Source organism: Coptis chinensis, chromosome 6 (genome assembly GCF_015680905.1).
Source record: "Coptis chinensis isolate HL-2020 chromosome 6, ASM1568090v1, whole genome shotgun sequence".
In the NCBI taxonomy this organism is placed as follows: Eukaryota; Viridiplantae; Streptophyta; class Magnoliopsida; order Ranunculales; family Ranunculaceae; genus Coptis; species Coptis chinensis.
The window spans coordinates 95,971,179-95,990,170 of record NC_141461.1 but is presented as its reverse complement, the minus strand read 5'-3'; the positions used below and the strand labels follow the sequence as shown (position 1 = coordinate 95,990,170).

The following is an 18,992-nucleotide window of genomic DNA, read 5'->3' as shown; positions in this document are numbered from 1 at the left end:
GAGTAGTAACTGAACCAAGAGTAAGAGTATTGCATCTTGAGTATGCGTACGACCAATATTAATGATAATCTTGAACTTATGAACCTAGAAATCATAGAAGTGAATCCTCAATTTTAGTTAGCTACCAAACATAAAACTCTTCAATCAAAAGCTGTCAAAGATTGTGAATTTGTAAATCAAACAAAAATCAAATTATTAACAAACATTCGACATCATAGAGGTTAACCATCAGATATATAAATGGGGTGACGAAATTCCAAAAGAACAAAATACTTTCATACGTCAACGTTACTATGACAAAAGTAACGCTAAATATGTTGGTTTAGTTTTGGAAAGATTTTTTTTTAAAACTCTCCAACCGCCATTGTCAAAGGCGTGTGGGAAATTTTTTTAAAAAAAAAACAAATTCTAGCCGCCACACAGTGTGGCATGTAGCTTAGATTTCTTCTACCCGCCACTCATACTGGTGTGTAGAGTTGACACTATCTCTTTAAAACTGGCTCTATAGATAGGTAAATAATTAAGGAACAAAAACAACCCCCTCCCCCCTTTTAAGTATATTGTTTTCGCTGACTGGATGTTTTGGAGAAGTTCACTAATTAGCTCATTCCATATTGCAGGCTTCATTACATGGTGTCTGCCATCCTTCGGCCAAATTGCAGAAATGCTAGATGAAGGACAGACTTGTTAGCAAATCAATAAAATGCAAAGAGTACATTATATTGTGAACAATAAATGGTGTATACTACAATCTCATGCCCCCTCCCCCTTTTCTCTGTTGTCATGTATGGACTCCTGATGCTGTGTCAATGTCATTGTCTTTATGGAGCCGTTTATTGCGGAAAACTGCGAATGAAATTCAACCTACCAGTTGAACCTTGTGGTGATTGTTGCGTGCGTTGGTGTTGTGGTAATTGTGCTCTTTGTCAGGAACACGCAGAGGTGACATTCCGGGGCATAGATCCTTCAAAAGGTTTGGTTTCATCTCCCTGTCCCCTTCTAGCAAGTTTGCTTGTGAGCTTCAAAACTCTGCCTTCTATTATAGATGTTACTATTTGCTCAAAAGAATGATCTATAATCCTTCTCAAACTAATATGTATATACAATTCAAAATATCTTGGTTGTGAAAAAGATTTACAAATAGGGTCGAACATAGTATATCATCTTCATTACTACACAAAATTATATGTGGATTGAGAATTAAACAAAGTATAACTGTCTTAACACTTTACATGTACATCAGGATGGATTGGCCCACCAAGTGTTCCTGCACTATTTCCACCATCTGCACCAATGCCACCATTCAAGAACAGATAAGCATGTCATCCACCGGTTTCTAGTTACATTTGTGTATAGGCCAGCTAGCATACACAGTCTCTAACCCACACAAACTATTCACCAATACACCAAAGCACCTCTTACCTGCCACTCTGATATGATAAAATAAAAGGGTGTACCCAGTACCCACTATCCACTTGGGCGTTTAACATGGTCAGGAAGCTGATCGAGATGTTTGGAGGATTGAGAGATTGAGCTTGCAATCCTTCAAGAATCATTACATTCTTCTTCAAATATGAATCCCAGCAGTTCTTCATCTCATTATTAGTTCTTCTAGGCAACTGTTGTGCTATCTAAGACCACCTGATCAATCGTTCAAAACTTGGAACATCATGATACATTCTTGAAAAAACAATTTTGTCCTTATATTAGACATTATATTCTTGAGGTATGAGCGGTTGTCCTTATATTATACATAAGATGGGTTATAGCATTGATCACAAAATTTATCTTGAGGTACCATTCTCACTATTTGAAAATGCATAAAGTTTTGCTAACTTGTTTCCTAATGAGTGATGAAGGCTTAAGTCCATTTCCTCCTCTTCAATTGTTAACCGGCTTTGCTTCAGACCTGACCATGATTTACAATAACTTGTTATACATACGCCTTAATTAAATAAGAGGGGACTACTTATAATAAGCATTTGAGTATCAAAAATGAAAGAGCTAAAGGAGACTACACTGAAAAAGCTAGGGTGAAGAGAATCACTACGACCATGTCTAAGAAAAACAAAAAAATTCATAAGCGCATGACCTGATTAGTTGCTCGATATGAGCAAGGAGGTGATTTCATTTTAATTGGCTTGCACTGGGAATTGATACTAATTATGAAGTAGACATACTTCAGCAGTAAAAATAATTTTTTTTTTCAAACTCTTAAAACCTATTGTGTAACTATGTATTAAGTTAGAAATCAACTACTGAATATAGCAATTGTCATGTTCGCAAAAACATACCATTGCTTACCATGATACAACAATACAAATATGCTTTATTTATCTCTTTATTGCAATATCGGGTAGCATGTTGACGCGTACATTCTTATTTGTAGTAAGAATGTACACGTGATCTTATATTCTCCCATTCTACATAAAAAAAATAAATAAAAAAAAAATAAAAAAAATAAAAAATAAAAAATAAAAAATTGGCCACTTATGTTTTTGCATAACGAAGGAGATAAATTTGGAGTCAACTCATACTTAGATGCATGGGTTGTTGTTTGCGAGGGAAGGAGGAACAAATTCTTCATTAGCCATAGGGTTCAATTTGGAGAGGAACTCTTCCAGTTCCCTCATATCCCGTTTGAAAACCTACAACAGATGTACAATTGTAATTAGTAATAAGAAAAGAGAGAATATTTTCGTGCATGGATGTCCAAAAATTGCAAGTACAACATGGAAATTTTGCAGCCACAAAAGAGAGGATTCTGGCATCTAAGTGTTACAAAAGGTGTGATACTACATATGCTCTTAAACATATTTTGTGTGACTATCCAGATGCTAGATGCCCATGGGAATGACTGGAAGACAATTTGGCTTCAAAGCTAAATGGTGATCAATGCAAACACAAATGAGAATTAATGCTCGGTACTACTCTAACACAATGGGATGCAAGTACTTTATACACCTTTACTTTTTCTTTCATTAGAAAAAAAAAAAAAAAAAACAGATAACAGTGACAGTTTGGGTAAATAATAATACCCTCTGGCAAGCATCACAAAGTAACCACAAATTTCATACCAGCAATATTCTCAACAGCGAGACTATTAAATAATCCAACCAAGTAAAAGACACAATGCCCATTTTGGGATTCACGTCTCCAATCTTGTTGTTTCAATAAATCGTTATCCACAATTTCATAATCTAACTCTCAATTCGACATAATTAATTTGGCCCATACAGTTGCTATTCTACTTGTGAAGTGTTGTTCGGTGTGGATCTTCGTAGATATAGAAGTTTGTATACCTGAAGCACTAATATCAATTCTGATCTCAGAAGCATAAGCTGGAGTCGTCTCAGAAACAACAGAATTCGCATTAGATGTGCTTGACTCAATGCTTCCACTCCTATTCTCAACTGAATAAGCTGGTTTCGAAAACAGTTGAAACGCATTCAATGGGCCATCTAACTTCAACTTGAAACCTGAAAATCCCCAACAACAATCAAACAAATCATATCCCAATGCCTACGACATATCCCAATGCTAGACCTATTGCATAGTAAGCCTAGGTAAGATTGCGTACGGCATTTAGTATCAAATCCTAGCATATCTCCTTGGAGCTAAATGGGCATTTTGTAACACTATACACGGCATGTGGTCCGTGGTGTAATTTTGTTTATTGATTAATACGGCACCTAGCAAATATGTGATCCATACAAAATGGATTAATTTTGTATAGTTTAATCAAAATGGATTAATTTTGTATAGTAACACTATACACGGCATTTTGTTTCCATGATACTAATGGGTGATACCTATTACAAGTTGATACCCATGGAGAATCTGTTTTGTTCACATAGTAAGATTCCCACACTATGCACTAGACTGCCTAGCTTTATGACCCGTGGATGCATGTCTATTATAACAAAACAAAATGGATAAACAATGGGTGGTCGGGATTGCGTGAGGATCTGAATTAAATGTGCGTAGGAATTTGTGTAGATCTTTTTAATGAGAGGGGAAAAAACAGCAACGGTTCATCTCTCATATTTGGCTATTTTGAGCTTTAAATCAAATTTAATACACATTTAATGGGGTTATTCATAGAGTTTTTTTTTTTTAATACTACATGCGTAAACTAACTTTAAATTCTAATAACTGCCCTTAACATAAGGAAAACTAATGTAAGAATTTGGCAGCTTCCTAGAATTCCCAAAAATAACCGAGAACAATTGTGTTTAAATTTCCCTTATAATCACGCGCATTTACTCAAACATTAATAAAAATAAAAACCATTGCGCGTTCCAAAACCATTTGGCACCCACAAAAATGGTGGAGCACTTTTGAAAGACCGCATTCTCATGTAATAAAATTTCCATAAATTCGCTAATTAGTAACTGAATAAATGAAAAATAAGTGAATGAGCATTCTTCTCCTTCCAAGCCCTGATAATAAAAAGAAAACATATGAATAAAAGAAACAGTCTCTCTCACCAAGATTATTCTCTAATCTCAATTAATCTATAGAAAATTCGGCAAGCAGGTTTGTCTCTACTCTCATCAACTCTATTCCTACAAATACAAAAGAAATTATTATTGTATAGTTATTTTAAGATATTTATTCTCATCGATTTCGTAGTTTTAGGTTCTTTGGGGAAGCAGGTGGCATTTGGTGATTGTAAATCATTAGAGGAAGTCGACATTCTGGTGATTCAAATTTTCCTTTTTATTTTAATTTTTGTTTTCCTGCTTTTATAGAAATTTCTAGACAACGTTGGAAACTACCATTGTTCAATTCCTTGTTTCAGCATTTTGTGAGAGGCTTGTTGTTGAAAGCTTAAATCAATTAGATCCAGTTCAGTAGATAAAGCAAACACCATTTTTTTTTTATGGCCGGTCTTAATTTCAGGGAGCCAAACAACTTTAATCATCATTTTTCCATTGTTCAACCATTATTCAATTGGAGTATGAGAGCTTGATTTGAATTTGTTGTACGCCTAGATGACTGTCGATGTTGATCAATGGCATGGCTGATGTGTAGAACTTATTAATTAATCTTGGATTATTGTCAATAGCTATAAATTCTTTATTTCTTAATTCATAATTCACCATTGTTGGATTATTGTGGGTTATAAAGTTAAACTTGTCATAGATGTTGTTTCCATTTCGCATTTATCTTATTTATGTATGAATCAGCAGCATTGCATCAATTTCAAAGTTTTTCCCTTTGGGTATTTTAATTTTATTGATTTCGATTGGGCTCAGGGTTCTCAGTCTCATCAATGAAGGAGTAATATCAAAGCTTGATAGTCTCGCAAAGATAATAAATGGTTCCATATGAGAGTGGCTTTTAATAAATGTTTCACATTGAAGTTTGTTATGACATGATGTATAACCATTGTAAAATGTTAGTTGAGATTTTGATATAATTTCATATGAAAAACCTCTCCATGATAACATATTTTGTGGATCATGATAACATATTTTGTTATGCGCTTCTACAACCAGTTATGCTTTTAATGGATCATGATAACATATTTTGTGGTTATTGATTCCCTATTGTACAATCTTTCTAAGAGGCACAAATTTTCATATTCTAATAATTCATATATGAGTAATAAATATGCCCATAATTTACCATATATTTATGGGAAGGCGGAATTAATCTTTCAGTGTGGGAAGACAAAGGGTGGTCGAGATTTCACAAGGATTTGTGTTTGATTGGATATATATATATATATATATATATATATATATATATATATATATATATATATATATATATATATATATATATATATATATTATTTTTATTTATTTATTTTTTGTTTTTTGTTTTTTTTTTTTTTTTTTTTTTTCAACTCATCAAACGGGTTGACTTCTTAGCTAGATTTCTTCTCGGTCTAGTGACTTGATTCTCAAGTTCACTTTTGATCTCTCAAAACAGAAAACCTATGTTCTATTGAGTATGGTCTACATATATCTCAAAACAGAACACCTCTGTTCTATGGAGTATGGTCTACATATGAACAAGGTACGCAAAATGTCACACGTCACACGTATGTTTTCACCCAAGAATGCAAAATTTGAGTCAAAACCTGGGTGGTGCCTCGCTCATCTATGTATGTATACGACACACCATTGAACCGAGCGTCATTCCCGAGATCTCCAAACAAATCTATTACTCTTTGCATCGTGCCAGAAATTGTAAATTTGTCAAACTGTCTCGGGTATGTAGTGCCCACCACCATTAGATTGGTTCGCCCATTTATCCAAAGATACATTTGGTCAGCCTTAGATAACATTGAGGTCCCAACATGCGAACCCAATCTTTGAGTATACTTTTAAAGCACATATATTAATATGTAAAAATGCCAATTAAAAGTGGAATAAATACATAAAATAATTCATAACAATTCAGTTTAATTTGTGAAATGCAACGGTTGTAATAAAGGGTCAAAAATACAAAGTAGAACATGGAAACATTACATTATTTTTAAAGATAATAATAAGTGCTGTAGTTCTCAACCCTTCAACTTCTTATTCTCTGGAGAATAAGTGCTCTCACATAAAAAAAAATTAGGTGATATATTCAATACAATTAAATTTCTCCACGTGCCGGTTTAAATATTGGGTCTTAATAAAAAAAGGGAAAAATAAGAAAAATAGTAAAGGAGCCGATAGTTTTATCTTAATCTATTTTCCCCCCGTTTCACACGACCTCCAACAACACCAATGCAAAACCATGGCTACGAAGCTGAGAAGACTGTTTCATTCATTTCATCAAAGAGATAGAGAGAGAGAGACATGATATTCTCTCTTCCCATCAGGTATCAATCATCTTTCTAACTTTTATGGTAACCCAATTACTGACGAGGGATTTTTTTTTTACTCAACAAGTTACCGTTATCTACTAATAAATCTCCTCAATAGGGATTTGGAAAATAAATTTTAGTGATTCTTCAATGAAAGGATTCTGCAAAGGTTAGTTAAGACTTTATTTGTCAGGTGATTCTTTTTTACAATTTCGGTATTATTTTTTGTTTCACTCAGTTATTTTTGTGTATAAATCGATCTTATTGGGATCAATTCGTTTAGGGGATTACAGTTTGTGTGTTATCTTAACCTATTTACATTTTTCGCATAGATGTTGAGAAAAATTAAATCCAAGATCGATTTACACCAAATATGCAATGTAGTTGTTTTTTTACAGTTCCATACCATCTAATCAGTTTATTACATATGTTTTGTAGTATTTTTGGGCATTTTGCAGATCAACAAAGTAAAAACTCGCTTCTTGATATGTTTTCATAATTATTATTTTTTTTATATATTTTATGTTTGTAATTAGAACATGCTTTATGCCTATTAAAAATTGCCTTTCAGAGGAACGACAACAAATTTAACACTTAAGAATCAGTTTGCACATATAACCGCTGATCCATTAAGGTGCGTAATGTTGCTTAAACAAGCATTGTTCTCTTTTATTTCTTTGTTTTGTTCGTAACGTTGTTGTATGTTCATTCGATTGCTAAAGTCCACCATCGACACTACCACATTTGTTCTTTATTGGCAAACATGTTTTTAAACGAGATCAGTAACTAATTGATGTCGTGGGGTTTACTCTTTCTTTCCTACGGTTTCCCTTTAAATGTGTGTACCCCTATTTTAATATCTAACATTATTTCTCTTATATTGTAATGCATGCAGAATGATATTTCTAACGAATTACAATGTCAAACCCAATACTCAACTTCATGTTTCTTATTAAAAAAAAATATAAATATCGTTTCATAAACAAAAAAATTAATACAATCATCCATCCTCAACTCAAGTACATACAATAAATTGGTTATCAAAAGCGTTATACCAATCAATTCATTCACATTCCTTATTACATCCTTAGTGATAATTTGTTTGGGTCATTTAAATGCGTTCTTTAATTTCTCTAATCATCATATAATTAATGGTTTATTTGCATAATGGATAATCTTTCCAAAGCAACTGATAAGGTTGCCGATAAAGATCTTACTTCAAGTGAAGACAAATTCTCGGTTTATAAGCCAATACGCACCCTGGGCATCTGTCACACCTCGAATTTCGACATAATTCGGAAAAACAATATTTGTTCCCGACTCTTCAATTTTCGAGGTGTAATGCATTCTCAACTTCCAAAAACCCATAAACAGTTTAAATATGTGGATAATTATAAACCAATAAAAATTTTAACTTAAACAAAAGTTCTCTTCATTACAAAAATTCACAAATAAGATTAGGTTACAAATCTCTTTTCAATAACTCTTTATTTAAAACTACAAATGAAAATACAAATAACATTGTCTCAACTGAAAATCTATATCACCTCAAGGGAAAACAAACCTATTTTGAAATGCGACGCTAACGCAAACCACAAGCAGCAACTAACCTTCTTCAACACTAAACCTGTCAAGACTTATCAACTATGTTCATTTAATGAACACACTCGATAAGCAAACATGCAAATCGGGTCAGCATTATAAAAATGCTGGTGTGAGTAGCTCTAAAATACAATATATACTTATACATATATTTACACACTAAATGAGGCAGTTAGTTCCTCCACCGAGGCGCCTTAACATCCAACGAATAATACAATCAACATCCTTAAGTACAATAATTAAGGCAAGTACTTCCTCTACTGAAGCCCCTTAGCTTCCCAACAATAATACAAAGGCATTTAGTTCCTCCACTGAGGCGCCTTAGATTCTAACTAAACTACTAACCAGCCAATCATATTCTATACTTAGCGCATTTCATGCTCAATTACAGAGTGAGTCGTCTCTGTACAAGTAATTAGTTTGACCCACCTTTTTAGTTTGACCCACCCTTCTGCAAAACTCTATCCAATCATATATTTAAAGATATATCATTAACCCACATATTACCATAATTATATTATTTAATGCTTTCTTTGCGTGTCCTTAAAATCACGTCGTATCCATGTCTTACCTAGTAATTAATAAAACGAAAAAAAATAAAATAACAACAACAAACAGACGAAACCTAAAGAGTTAATTCTTATGTAAACATAATTAATAAAACGGGACCTTAAAAGTAAAGGAAGTTGTGTGCTTTAGATATCTACACTTAATTTTAATATCAATTAGTTAAAGATTTTATTAGTTACCAAAAATATTTTTGTTCTTTTTTTCAATAATAGAAAGGTAATTAGGAGCACGCCATAAAGTTCAAAACTATGTTACTCCATCAATGTATTATTGCAAAATTTATTAATGAAATCTGTGGATGAGTATTGTTTTTTGGGTTTATTAGTGTTTTTTTTATTTTTGTGATGAAGAAGAATTAGTTAGTCAAATTAAATGTACGTGGCTTTGCTTATTCTGACAACCCTGGGAGTTCTCACATTAACTGATTTTCGTGGGTATTACATTCTCATAGTCTGTTTGGTAAAAATAACGGCGTGAATTAGAATTTTCGTCAGAATAGGACTACCATGTTCGGCGGTACTCGATGTCACACCAAAAATTTGATTGAAACGTTCTTTTGAAGAAACTGAATGTAAACACAGTAATGTAATTTACCCATGTCTGTGGGACACCAATTTCAGCCCATTTCAAATGGTGTTGAGTTATTTCACCACTTTGCCAAATTACGAGAAAAATGTTTATTCTTATCTTGTATTTTTGCTATAAATCCTCCGACTAAGCTTTGATGCCATGCAAAAGTTAAACCTAGAGGTTTTTTTTCTTCTTTTGGTTTTTAGCTTCTGATTTGGTTATAACTGATGACTGTGGTATGTCTTTCCAATTAGTTCCCTTATGTAGATTCAAAAATTCTATGATTGCTAGCCATGTTTTGACATCTTGTCATCATATCATAAACATATTCACAGCTGATAGTCTATCTTTGATCTTATTATGGTTAAGTTTATCACTACTTGACCGGAAGAACATTTGTTTTTTTTTGAGAACCAGAAGAACATATCTCTTTTATTCTTACGAAGTTTTTAGTGAATATAGGAAAAATTTCATGAATTCAGGCCCAACAGTTCTAATTTGTCTGCTACATAAGTGCATATCGTTGAATTCAAGCAAGTGGGTCTATTACATTATTATCTTCAAGAATATGACATGTTTGTTTATTTGTATTACAGCTAAACCTTCTGTCAGCTATGTGGCATGAGAATTTGGTTCCACTTATTGGATACTGTTCTGAAAGTGATCAACAAATACTTGTCTACCCCTTCATGTCGAATGGATCTCTTCAAGATCGCCTCTATGGTACCTTTCAATCTAAATTCCTGAAAAGCTAGACACTGATTTGCCTAAGAACTAAAGTAATCAAAAGGTCGTAGAATCTTTGACAGTAACTTGATTATTAATTTCTACTTTCTGCATTGTCACCACGTTTTATTTCCAGGTGAAGCTGCGAAAAGAAAAGTTCTTGACTGGCCAACTAGACTCTCCATTGCACTCGGTGCTGCATTTTTTCACTTTCTATTATTTTCTCGTTTTCTGACCACTGCGTAATCTTAAACAAAACAATGAAGGAACTCATTTTAAGAATGAATATATATAATGGTAAATGCTCAGTTGGTGTTTGCGTGTTGTGTGAAGAAGGTTATACTTCTATTAAAAGAAGCAGTTCTTCCGTTTATCTTCATGAACCGAGTGCAAGTCGTCATAAGTGCACAGATTTCTGATTTAGTACTTAATCGTGTGTACTTGCAGGCTGCACGGGATGCAGGTGTTCAAGTAATTATGGATGCTGGGGAATGGAGGGCGAAATCCCAGTACAATTACTTTGTTTTGTCGATATACTTAGCCCAAATGAAACTGAACTGGAACATTTGACCGGAATGCCAACACGAAGCTTCAGTGAAATAAGTCAAGCTGTGTGATATAGTCAATCTTATGCTCATTGAAGAGCCTGTCCATAAACTGTTCAGTAATTTCATAAGGAGCACTAGCAATAACTTCATCCACCCACTTAAGCCCCTTAACAAGAACCAGCCTGAAAAATAGGCTATATGTTAGAACCCTATGGAGTCTCAACCATTTCTGCTAGTTCTATCATTTTGTTCAATTAGGAATGTGTTTCAAGCAATAGAAAGACAACCCGCCCAATGACTACGGGTTGAAGAAGTGATCATTTGAGACAGACAAGGATGACTTCCAACAGTTCCATGATTAAACCATAGGCAGCACATAAGTGATGAGAGAAGAACCAAGACAAACCAAACAGGTGAACCATGTTTGAATTTAATCCGTTCAAATGATCGCAAGCAAGTAATAATCATTCTTTTTGTTCAAATAGTCAAATGCCCAATATTTCGATTGCATGGATTAAGATTTATGGTAAAACTATATCTGGATAGCACTGGTTTTATCATGGCAACGCAAATTATTAGAACGCAATACAGAATTGTCCTTGGCATCCTATTTGAGGTGTCCAGATTAAGGTGATTGATGGCTACCATACTTTGTGGGTTTCTTCTAAACAGTAGCCTATCACAGGGCTCATTCTCCATTTGGTGTTTGTCAGCATCAATCAGAAGCTAAAATATGGTAAAGACCTACCTTTCCTTTAAGACGCAGGTACATAAAGTTGATAGAAATAAAAATATATCTCATTTTCCTACACGAATCAGTTCAAACCGCATGTACATACAGTCATAAAAAAAAAGCACACGGGAAACTAATCTAACAGTAAAAGATGAAAATGAGTATACCTCTCTTCCATGGACAAAACAGGAGGGCCTTTATTAGCAATAATTTCCTCGTCACTAACAACCCCAACAAGCAACACATCACCCAAAGAGGAATGCATCACCAGTACAATTATTCATAGAAGGCGGAGAGGAAGCAATCAGGCAACCCATCATTGCTGCCGCAGAAGTTATTGATACAACTGGTGCTGGTGATACTTTTACTGCTGCTTTTGCTGTTGCACTAGTAGAGGGCAAGTCCAAAGAGGAATGCATGAGATTTGCTGGTATTGCACTGCTTTTCTGTTCTGTTTCATTCTTTTGTTTTGATCTAATCGTGTTTTCACAAAATTACTGTGCTGTTATTGCAGCTGCTACAGCATCTCTTTGTGTTCAAGTTAAGGGAGCAATTCCAAGCATGCCTGAAAGAAAAACAGTACTAGATGCTCTCCAGTCTCTTTGAGAGCAATTCCTATTGTCAAAGCAGCATAGTTCTTTTAACGAACTGCTCAAGGCCTCAACTTATATATAGGCATGTTGAAGTGACAGGTCAGATCCTGAAGAATGATTGTGCTGTTGAGTGGTCTAGTGGATCCTCAAATACAATATATATATACACGTCAAAATTTTGTAATGGCTTCTATACGAGTTTTGTAAATGGAAAGTTTACATCATACAGTTCAGTCCCAATTTTGTATTTCACAAGTTCAATGTACAATGGTCCATTATTAATTTAACAAATTTAGTAACAAAAAAAAATTCACTTTTTTTTATGACGACTGATCTTAAACACACTAGTACTCAAATCCAAATATTTTCACTTCACACGGGGCACCAAGTGAAAGGGCCAATAGTCCAATACACTCTTACAATTTCACACCAGTCACTTCTGAGTATTTTACATTGAACAGGGAGGCGTAGACGGAGTATTCCCAGTCACTTCTGAGTAGTCAACATGGAAGGAGTTGAGAATATCAGGCGCAAGAAGTACATTAGACACCAACAACCTGTTGTGTGGAAGAATTAGCTCCTTTTTTGTATTAACATTTTGGCTGTTTGCTGCTGCTTCATACATGGATTAGGTAGAATCCTATACCAGTGAACACGAAACTCATTTATTAGTGGTGATATTCTGTTACACATACTAGGAAATTGATATCAAAAGAGCTTAATTTCCATCGGAATATATGTGCAACAATTGTATTGACATTGTATCCTCAATGTTTCTCTTTATATTTGGATAAATTGTTCTCAAAATTCAGCTTCGTTCCCAGCAGGGAAATTATAATCAGTCTTGATAAGTTCTTTCAAGCAATAACCATGTATAAGGTAGCTCCAGTGCCACCTAATTAAGTGTCAGGCACGTAATCGAACCAATTTGCTGTCTGCTTTTAGCCTTTGTGTTTTGTATCCACTAGACCAACAGTAAAATGACAGACAAAGTCCAACCATTGATGTTCCGCCACAAAATAAAACAAATTGGAATTAGTAACTGCCAGCATGCAATACATAGGAAGAATAATAAAAAAGCAGTTGAACGAATCCACCACCGAACAAACATTGTTTCACACAGGGTTTGAAAGCAAGCTTTGATTCTTTGATTCTTTTCAAAGCTTGCTTGCCAAAACTCTCTCTTCACACTTGACACTTGATTTACAACTGACCCGGTTTGTGGAATCGATGGGGTGACATATTGGTGTGGATGTGCTGAGCAGTAGTTGCCTCTGTATCTTTCTCTTCTCCATCCCTCTTCCCGATGTTGATTGATCCCTGAGGCTTGCTCTATTATTATTATTACTAAAACTTTTCATCCCCAAGGTCCGTGATAAAAATGATGTAAGGATTATGGAAGCTCTGTTACTACTTGGGCTTCATCATCCCGGGTTTATCTCTTTTTCCACTGATTCTTTTTTTATCATCACTAAAATATATGGACCGGACCGAGCATCCTTTATTTTCGGTCCTTTTTTTCTTTCCAAATTTGCCCCGTTTAAGATAACAAAACGGTCTATACCAAACACATCAAGTAAGGACACCAGCGTAGTTTTAAAGATATAAGGTTTGCGTTTTTCTTTTTTCTTTTTCTTTTCCCTTTCTCTAATCATTTTTTACAAACATGGCGATGGCGACCTGAACCTTAACAATGATCTCTTAGTTTTTCAAGTCTACCAAGTCTGGTTTCGCTATTTTTTCTTCCCGCCACTGATGAGTTTCCTAGATCTTCTTCAACAACAACAACTAGTCCAACAAGCCAAAATGGAAGTGTAGTCCACTTCCAGAACGAAATTGAGGTAATCGTATGAAACCACTTGAAAGCGATCCTACAGAAGATGAAATCCTTGAATATTATGTCAGTCCTCGGAAGGTTAATAATTATGTTATGATTATAATCATTTATTTCTAAATGGAATTGTTCTAATTACGAAGAAATGAATAATTTTACTTACTGATTAATTATCTTTGGCTTTGATTGCATCTACCGTCCCAACAAGTTTATGCTGATGAGGAAGAAGCAAGAAAACGGATGATTATGGCTTTTACTAGGCAAGGTTTCTATGGTTGATGTACTACTAATATGCCAAGTGCTGTAGACCAACTTGGGAACGTTTTGGATGTGTCCGAGCTGGTTACGTTGAGGGTTTCCTGTCTCATTAGCAAACCTTATATCAGATTGTACTCAGTTCGCAAGCTAGTTTTTCCTTTAGCTTTTGCATTAGCTTGCTTTCTTAGGCTTTGTCTTATGGAATTCAACTAAACACATTGAGGTAGCTACTCAGTTACCGTTGTTCTAGAAAGCATCATGTAGAGTCTATCAATTGACGACAAAGATCATGGTTTAGCCGTGTTCTTCTTGTCATTTTTATATGTTTTTGGAAAATGTAAATCGTGGATTTCTGGGACATAGTTTGTCTGGCCACGAACGTAAAATCATTTATGTTGAGGTGGGATACTTGTGGCTCATTTTGCGACAAAGAACTACTTATATTTGCTATTTTGTCCCTAATGAGTAGGTTTTTGTTGTCCAGGCTGTAGATATATTTGCAGCTTCCTCGGCTTCTTGTGTAAATCGGTTGATCATAATGAAAGAAATTGCGAAAATCTGGGGAGTATCGGCCTTAGAAATAGAAACTTTACATCCCCGTCCATAAGCCTTCAGTTCAGGTCTATACTCTATATCGTGATTTTCTGTTTTTTTGAGTTTATTGCTTCATCTTTCTGCTTCATTACTTTAGGTTTTACCTCTTTAAATCTGTAGGAGTTGCCATCTGGATTTCAGATTGGTCGAATTACCCTGAATTGGAGTAGAAATGTGGTATGTGTTATATTTAAGCTTTGAATTTGAACATGATTCCTTGGATTATTCTTATTCTTTTTCTGTTTGAATATCTTTATATGTTTCCCTCAGGTACATAACCAAACAAGACCTTTTGTAGATATTCCTAGTTCATTACATATTCTTGAGAAGATTGCATGTTCTGTTAAGCACAATGAGCCTGTTCTTTTGGTTGGTGAAACTGGTACTGGGAAGACTACCCTTGTACAGAATTTGGCGAGAAGGCTTGGTCAACCACTTACTGTCTTGGTATAATCTCTCTCGACTCACTTCAGTAGCTTTGAGATGCCTTCTTCATTACATGACGTGTCGAACATCAATTGCTTATATTATTTGCCTTGCAGAACTTAAGCCAACAAAGTGACGTTGAAGATTTATTAGGGGGTCTTAAGCCCACTGATCCCCGATTTATATGCATTCCTCTTTATAATGAGTTCATGGAGCTGTTTCCGAGGACGTTTTCTAAGACGGTATTCTCCATGTGGAAGTTTTTGAAATCTCAATCTTATTTTACTATTATTTTTTATTAGTAACTTCTTGTACTTGCCTCGTCTTTCTATTCAGGTTAATCCTGGCATTCTCGAATACTTGAGAAAACATAGGAATGACAAGAACTGGAAAACGATATTAGAGACGCTACAGAAGGCTCTTCAGAAAGTTCTTGATCTTACTCAGCGTGAAAGGCAAATAGCTGGAGCTGGCAAGCGGAAGAGACCTTTGAGTGAAGAAGTTTTTCAGGCTTGGGAACGGTTTACTGATAAACTCAATCTAGCCCACCGACAGATTAATGCCTCATCTTGCATGGCATTTTCATTTGTTGAAGGAGCTTTCATAACTGCCCTTAGAAATGGTCATTGGATATTACTTGATGAAGTAAATTTGGCCCCACCAGAAACATTGCAAAGAATTATGGGTGTTCTGGAGGGAGAGAATGGCTCTCTTTGTTTAACTGAACGAGGAGATGTTGATTATATAGAACGTCATCCGGCTTTCCGTTTGTTTGGTTGTATGAATCCCGCAACTGATGCTGGAAAGAGAGACTTGCCGTACTCCGTGAGGAGCAGATTTACGGAATATTTTGTTGATGAAATTCTAAATGATGAAGACCTGACTTTGTTTATTAATCAGTTTCTGGATGATAGCTGCCGTAATGGTGAGCTAGTTAAGAAAATCCTGCATTTTTATAAAGTTGCAAAGAGAGAATCTGAGGAGAGGCTGCAAGATGGAGCTAATCAGAATTTGTGGGAAGACAAGTCTTGTTCGTTATCTGGCTACGCTAACTGGTCATGAATTTGTGCGCATTAATAATCATGAGCACACTGATCTGCAGGAATATTCATATGTTACTGATGCTACCGGGAAGCTTGTCTTTCAGGAAGGTGTACTGGTTAAGGCTGTTCGGAGTGGATGCTGGATAGTCTTGGATGAGCTCAATCTCGCACCATCAGATGTTTTGGAAGCACTAAACCGCTTGTTGGACGACAACAGAGAGCTCTTTGTACCTGAGCTGCACGAGACAATCAAGGCTCATCCAGATTTTATGCTTTTTGCCACCCAAAATCCCCCTACATTCTACGCGGGACGTAAAATTCTTTCCCGAGCTTTCTGCAATCGTTTTGTGGAGATCCATGTCGATGAAATTCCAGAAGATGAGTTATGCACAATTTTGGAAAAGAGATGTAAAATTCCGGCGAAATATGCAAAAAAAAATGGTTGATGTAATGAAAGATTTACAGTTGCATAGGCAGAGCAGCTTTTGCTGGAAAACATGGTTTTATAATTCCGCGGGACTTATTTCGATGGGCTAATCGTTTCCGGGAACTTGGAATATCAAAAGAAGATCTGGCAAAAGATGGTTATTTTCTCTTAGCTGAAAGGTTAAGAGATGATAACGAAAAGGCAGTTGTTCGAGATATTTTGGAGAAACACTTGAATCCACTTGTCGAGGCTGATCTGTACAAGCAGGTCTGTTTCTTACTCAATTCTGGCTGGTTAGTTAGCTGTCCAGTGTTCATTTTCTTAGGATATATAGTGATCTGTCTAATCAAGTATAACTCGATGACTGCTAAAAGCCTAAAATTCTACCGCATAAATGCTGTTTTTAGAACCTCATGGTGATATGATCTATCTATTTCTAATTGGTTTTGTTATACTATGGCTTACATGTTGTTAAGAGCATCCAGCTTACGATTGTCGGTACATGGTAACTGTGCCTGTGAGAGACCAAGTGCAAATTGGAATTATTTCAACAAACAATTATCCTCTTGCCTTTCTTGTTTGTATTGATCCAATTGATTGCATTTAATCTGTTCCTATGGGTTTCATTAGGGTCTACTGGTATCCAAGGAAACTAATTGGAAGTTGTTGATCGGTTTGATTTGTTTGTGTTAGATTTTTTAAACTTTGGAGCATCCAACTCAAGACCAATTGGTGATGAGTGGAGAGACCCAGGATCTTATGTATTGTTATGCGAGGCTTTCAATGTCCCATGTAGGACTAAATTAAACATCTCAACATGCCCCCTCATATTATGTAAGGCTTTCAATGGTCCATGTGGGACTAACTAAACATCTCAACACGATTCATAATTGGATTTGCTATCAGGGGCGGATCCAAGATTATCAGTAAGGGGGGGCTGCTAGTCACTACAACTTTTTTTTGGGTGGGTAAATAGCTTAGCAACCAAAGCGCAAAGCGCGAGCGAAAGTAGGTGTTAGAGCGTGAGCGTCAAAGCGCCTTACTTAAAAAAAATCTAATATCTAAAGCGCTTCCAAAGCGTCTAACACAAATATATAGTCACGTTATTTTAATTACTATTACTTTTTTGTAGAATCAAATAATGATATTCATGTAGAATAAACAAACAAATAATGATATGCGTGTAGAGTCAAATGGATTGGGATGTGGTGTTTGTCTAGAGTGTAGAGTCTAGATATATTGCAAACGCACAAGGATTACATCTTTTTGTTATCAATTAGTAAGAAGTGGAATGTTTGTTTATTTTGGGGAAACAAGATAATAATATAATTTTTTTTATAGCAATGGCTGAGATTTTTAAAAATGTCTCAATTTGTTGTGTATAGTAGTATTTTTGATTCTATAAGAGCATCCTTAGAACAAAAAATTACTGATTTTATGTCAATCCAAATGTCTCAGCCTCTCAGGCGATAGAAGGTACAACATAAAGAAAAATGATAAGGTTATGTTTGGTGTTCAATTTTCAGTCAAGCTTTTGACAAGAAACACACTAGACATGCCTATAGTAGGAAGACTGTCGGTGGCTTCCACAGTTCTATAGCAAGAGTTAATTTTATGAATGATGTCGACTTGCCATACTGAAGTCCAATTGGGAGAAGGCTGGATGAAAATCTCCCTTAATATGGATATAAGGTCCCATCAAGATTTAATAGACAAGGGTTGAAGCCCATCTGACCAGGGGATTTAAAGGGATCCATAGAGAAAAATGCATCTTAATTCTCATTCTCAACTATGGTAAGTTTCTTTGTGACAATCAAGTTGCTGTCTCAGTAATAGTGGAACACTGTAGGGGTGTCTTAAGTGGAGTGTAGTGAAAAAGTTGGTAGGGATCTGTTTGATTTTCAATCAGAATCTGAGTTGGATTCTAATTGGAAAACATATTATGACGGGGTATAAAAGTCCTTGTGATCAGGAGTGTTAATAGATGGGTATGAATTGGCATTCGATGTTTCTATTTTCTTAGTCGGGTATGAGTTCACACTTGAGATTTCTATTGTGGTGCTAGCAAGCCTAGCAGGTTTTTAACCTGGGTCTGTTGCCACAAGTCTCAAAAACTTTACCAACCAAATGTTGGTCTAAATGTCTAATCGTATTCGATCCCTGATTTATTGTAGTGGTGGCCTATGCTCAAGAATATTAGTAACATGAGGTACCAAATTTGTAGCTGTGTGTCTGTAGGCTAAAACTCAAGAATATT

At 35.2% G+C, this 18,992-nt stretch overlaps 1 protein-coding gene, 1 long non-coding RNA gene and 1 pseudogene across 4 annotated transcripts in view; 2 read left to right on the top strand and 1 right to left on the bottom strand.

The window, feature by feature from the left end:
* LOC147495739 (protein phosphatase 2C 57-like) overlaps positions 1-18,992 on the top strand; it is a 76,975-nt pseudogene that overhangs the window by 43,623 nt on the left and 14,360 nt on the right. The gene's annotated exons all lie outside the window — the stretch shown is intronic.
* On the bottom strand, positions 1,114-3,687 carry LOC147495742 (uncharacterized). 2 transcript variants are annotated; one of them, XR_015199294.1, is made up of 4 exons: positions 3,581-3,687; positions 3,303-3,479; positions 2,538-2,648; positions 1,114-1,909 (listed from the first exon to the last, which is right to left on the bottom strand). It is a non-coding gene; the product is annotated as an uncharacterized LOC147495742 (long non-coding RNA). The 2 variants fall into 2 exon arrangements; XR_015199295.1 differs by having other exon boundaries at positions 1,114-1,641.
* LOC147495741 (midasin-like) lies at positions 13,359-18,974 on the top strand. Its single transcript, XM_086564435.1, has 7 exons — positions 13,359-14,645; positions 14,730-14,865; positions 14,960-15,016; positions 15,110-15,286; positions 15,382-15,507; positions 15,602-17,002; positions 18,910-18,974. Exons 5-6 carry the CDS (start codon positions 15,475-15,477, stop codon positions 16,325-16,327), a joined length of 759 nt encoding a protein of 252 aa, XP_086420561.1. The 5' UTR covers positions 13,359-14,645; positions 14,730-14,865; positions 14,960-15,016; positions 15,110-15,286; positions 15,382-15,474; the 3' UTR covers positions 16,328-17,002; positions 18,910-18,974.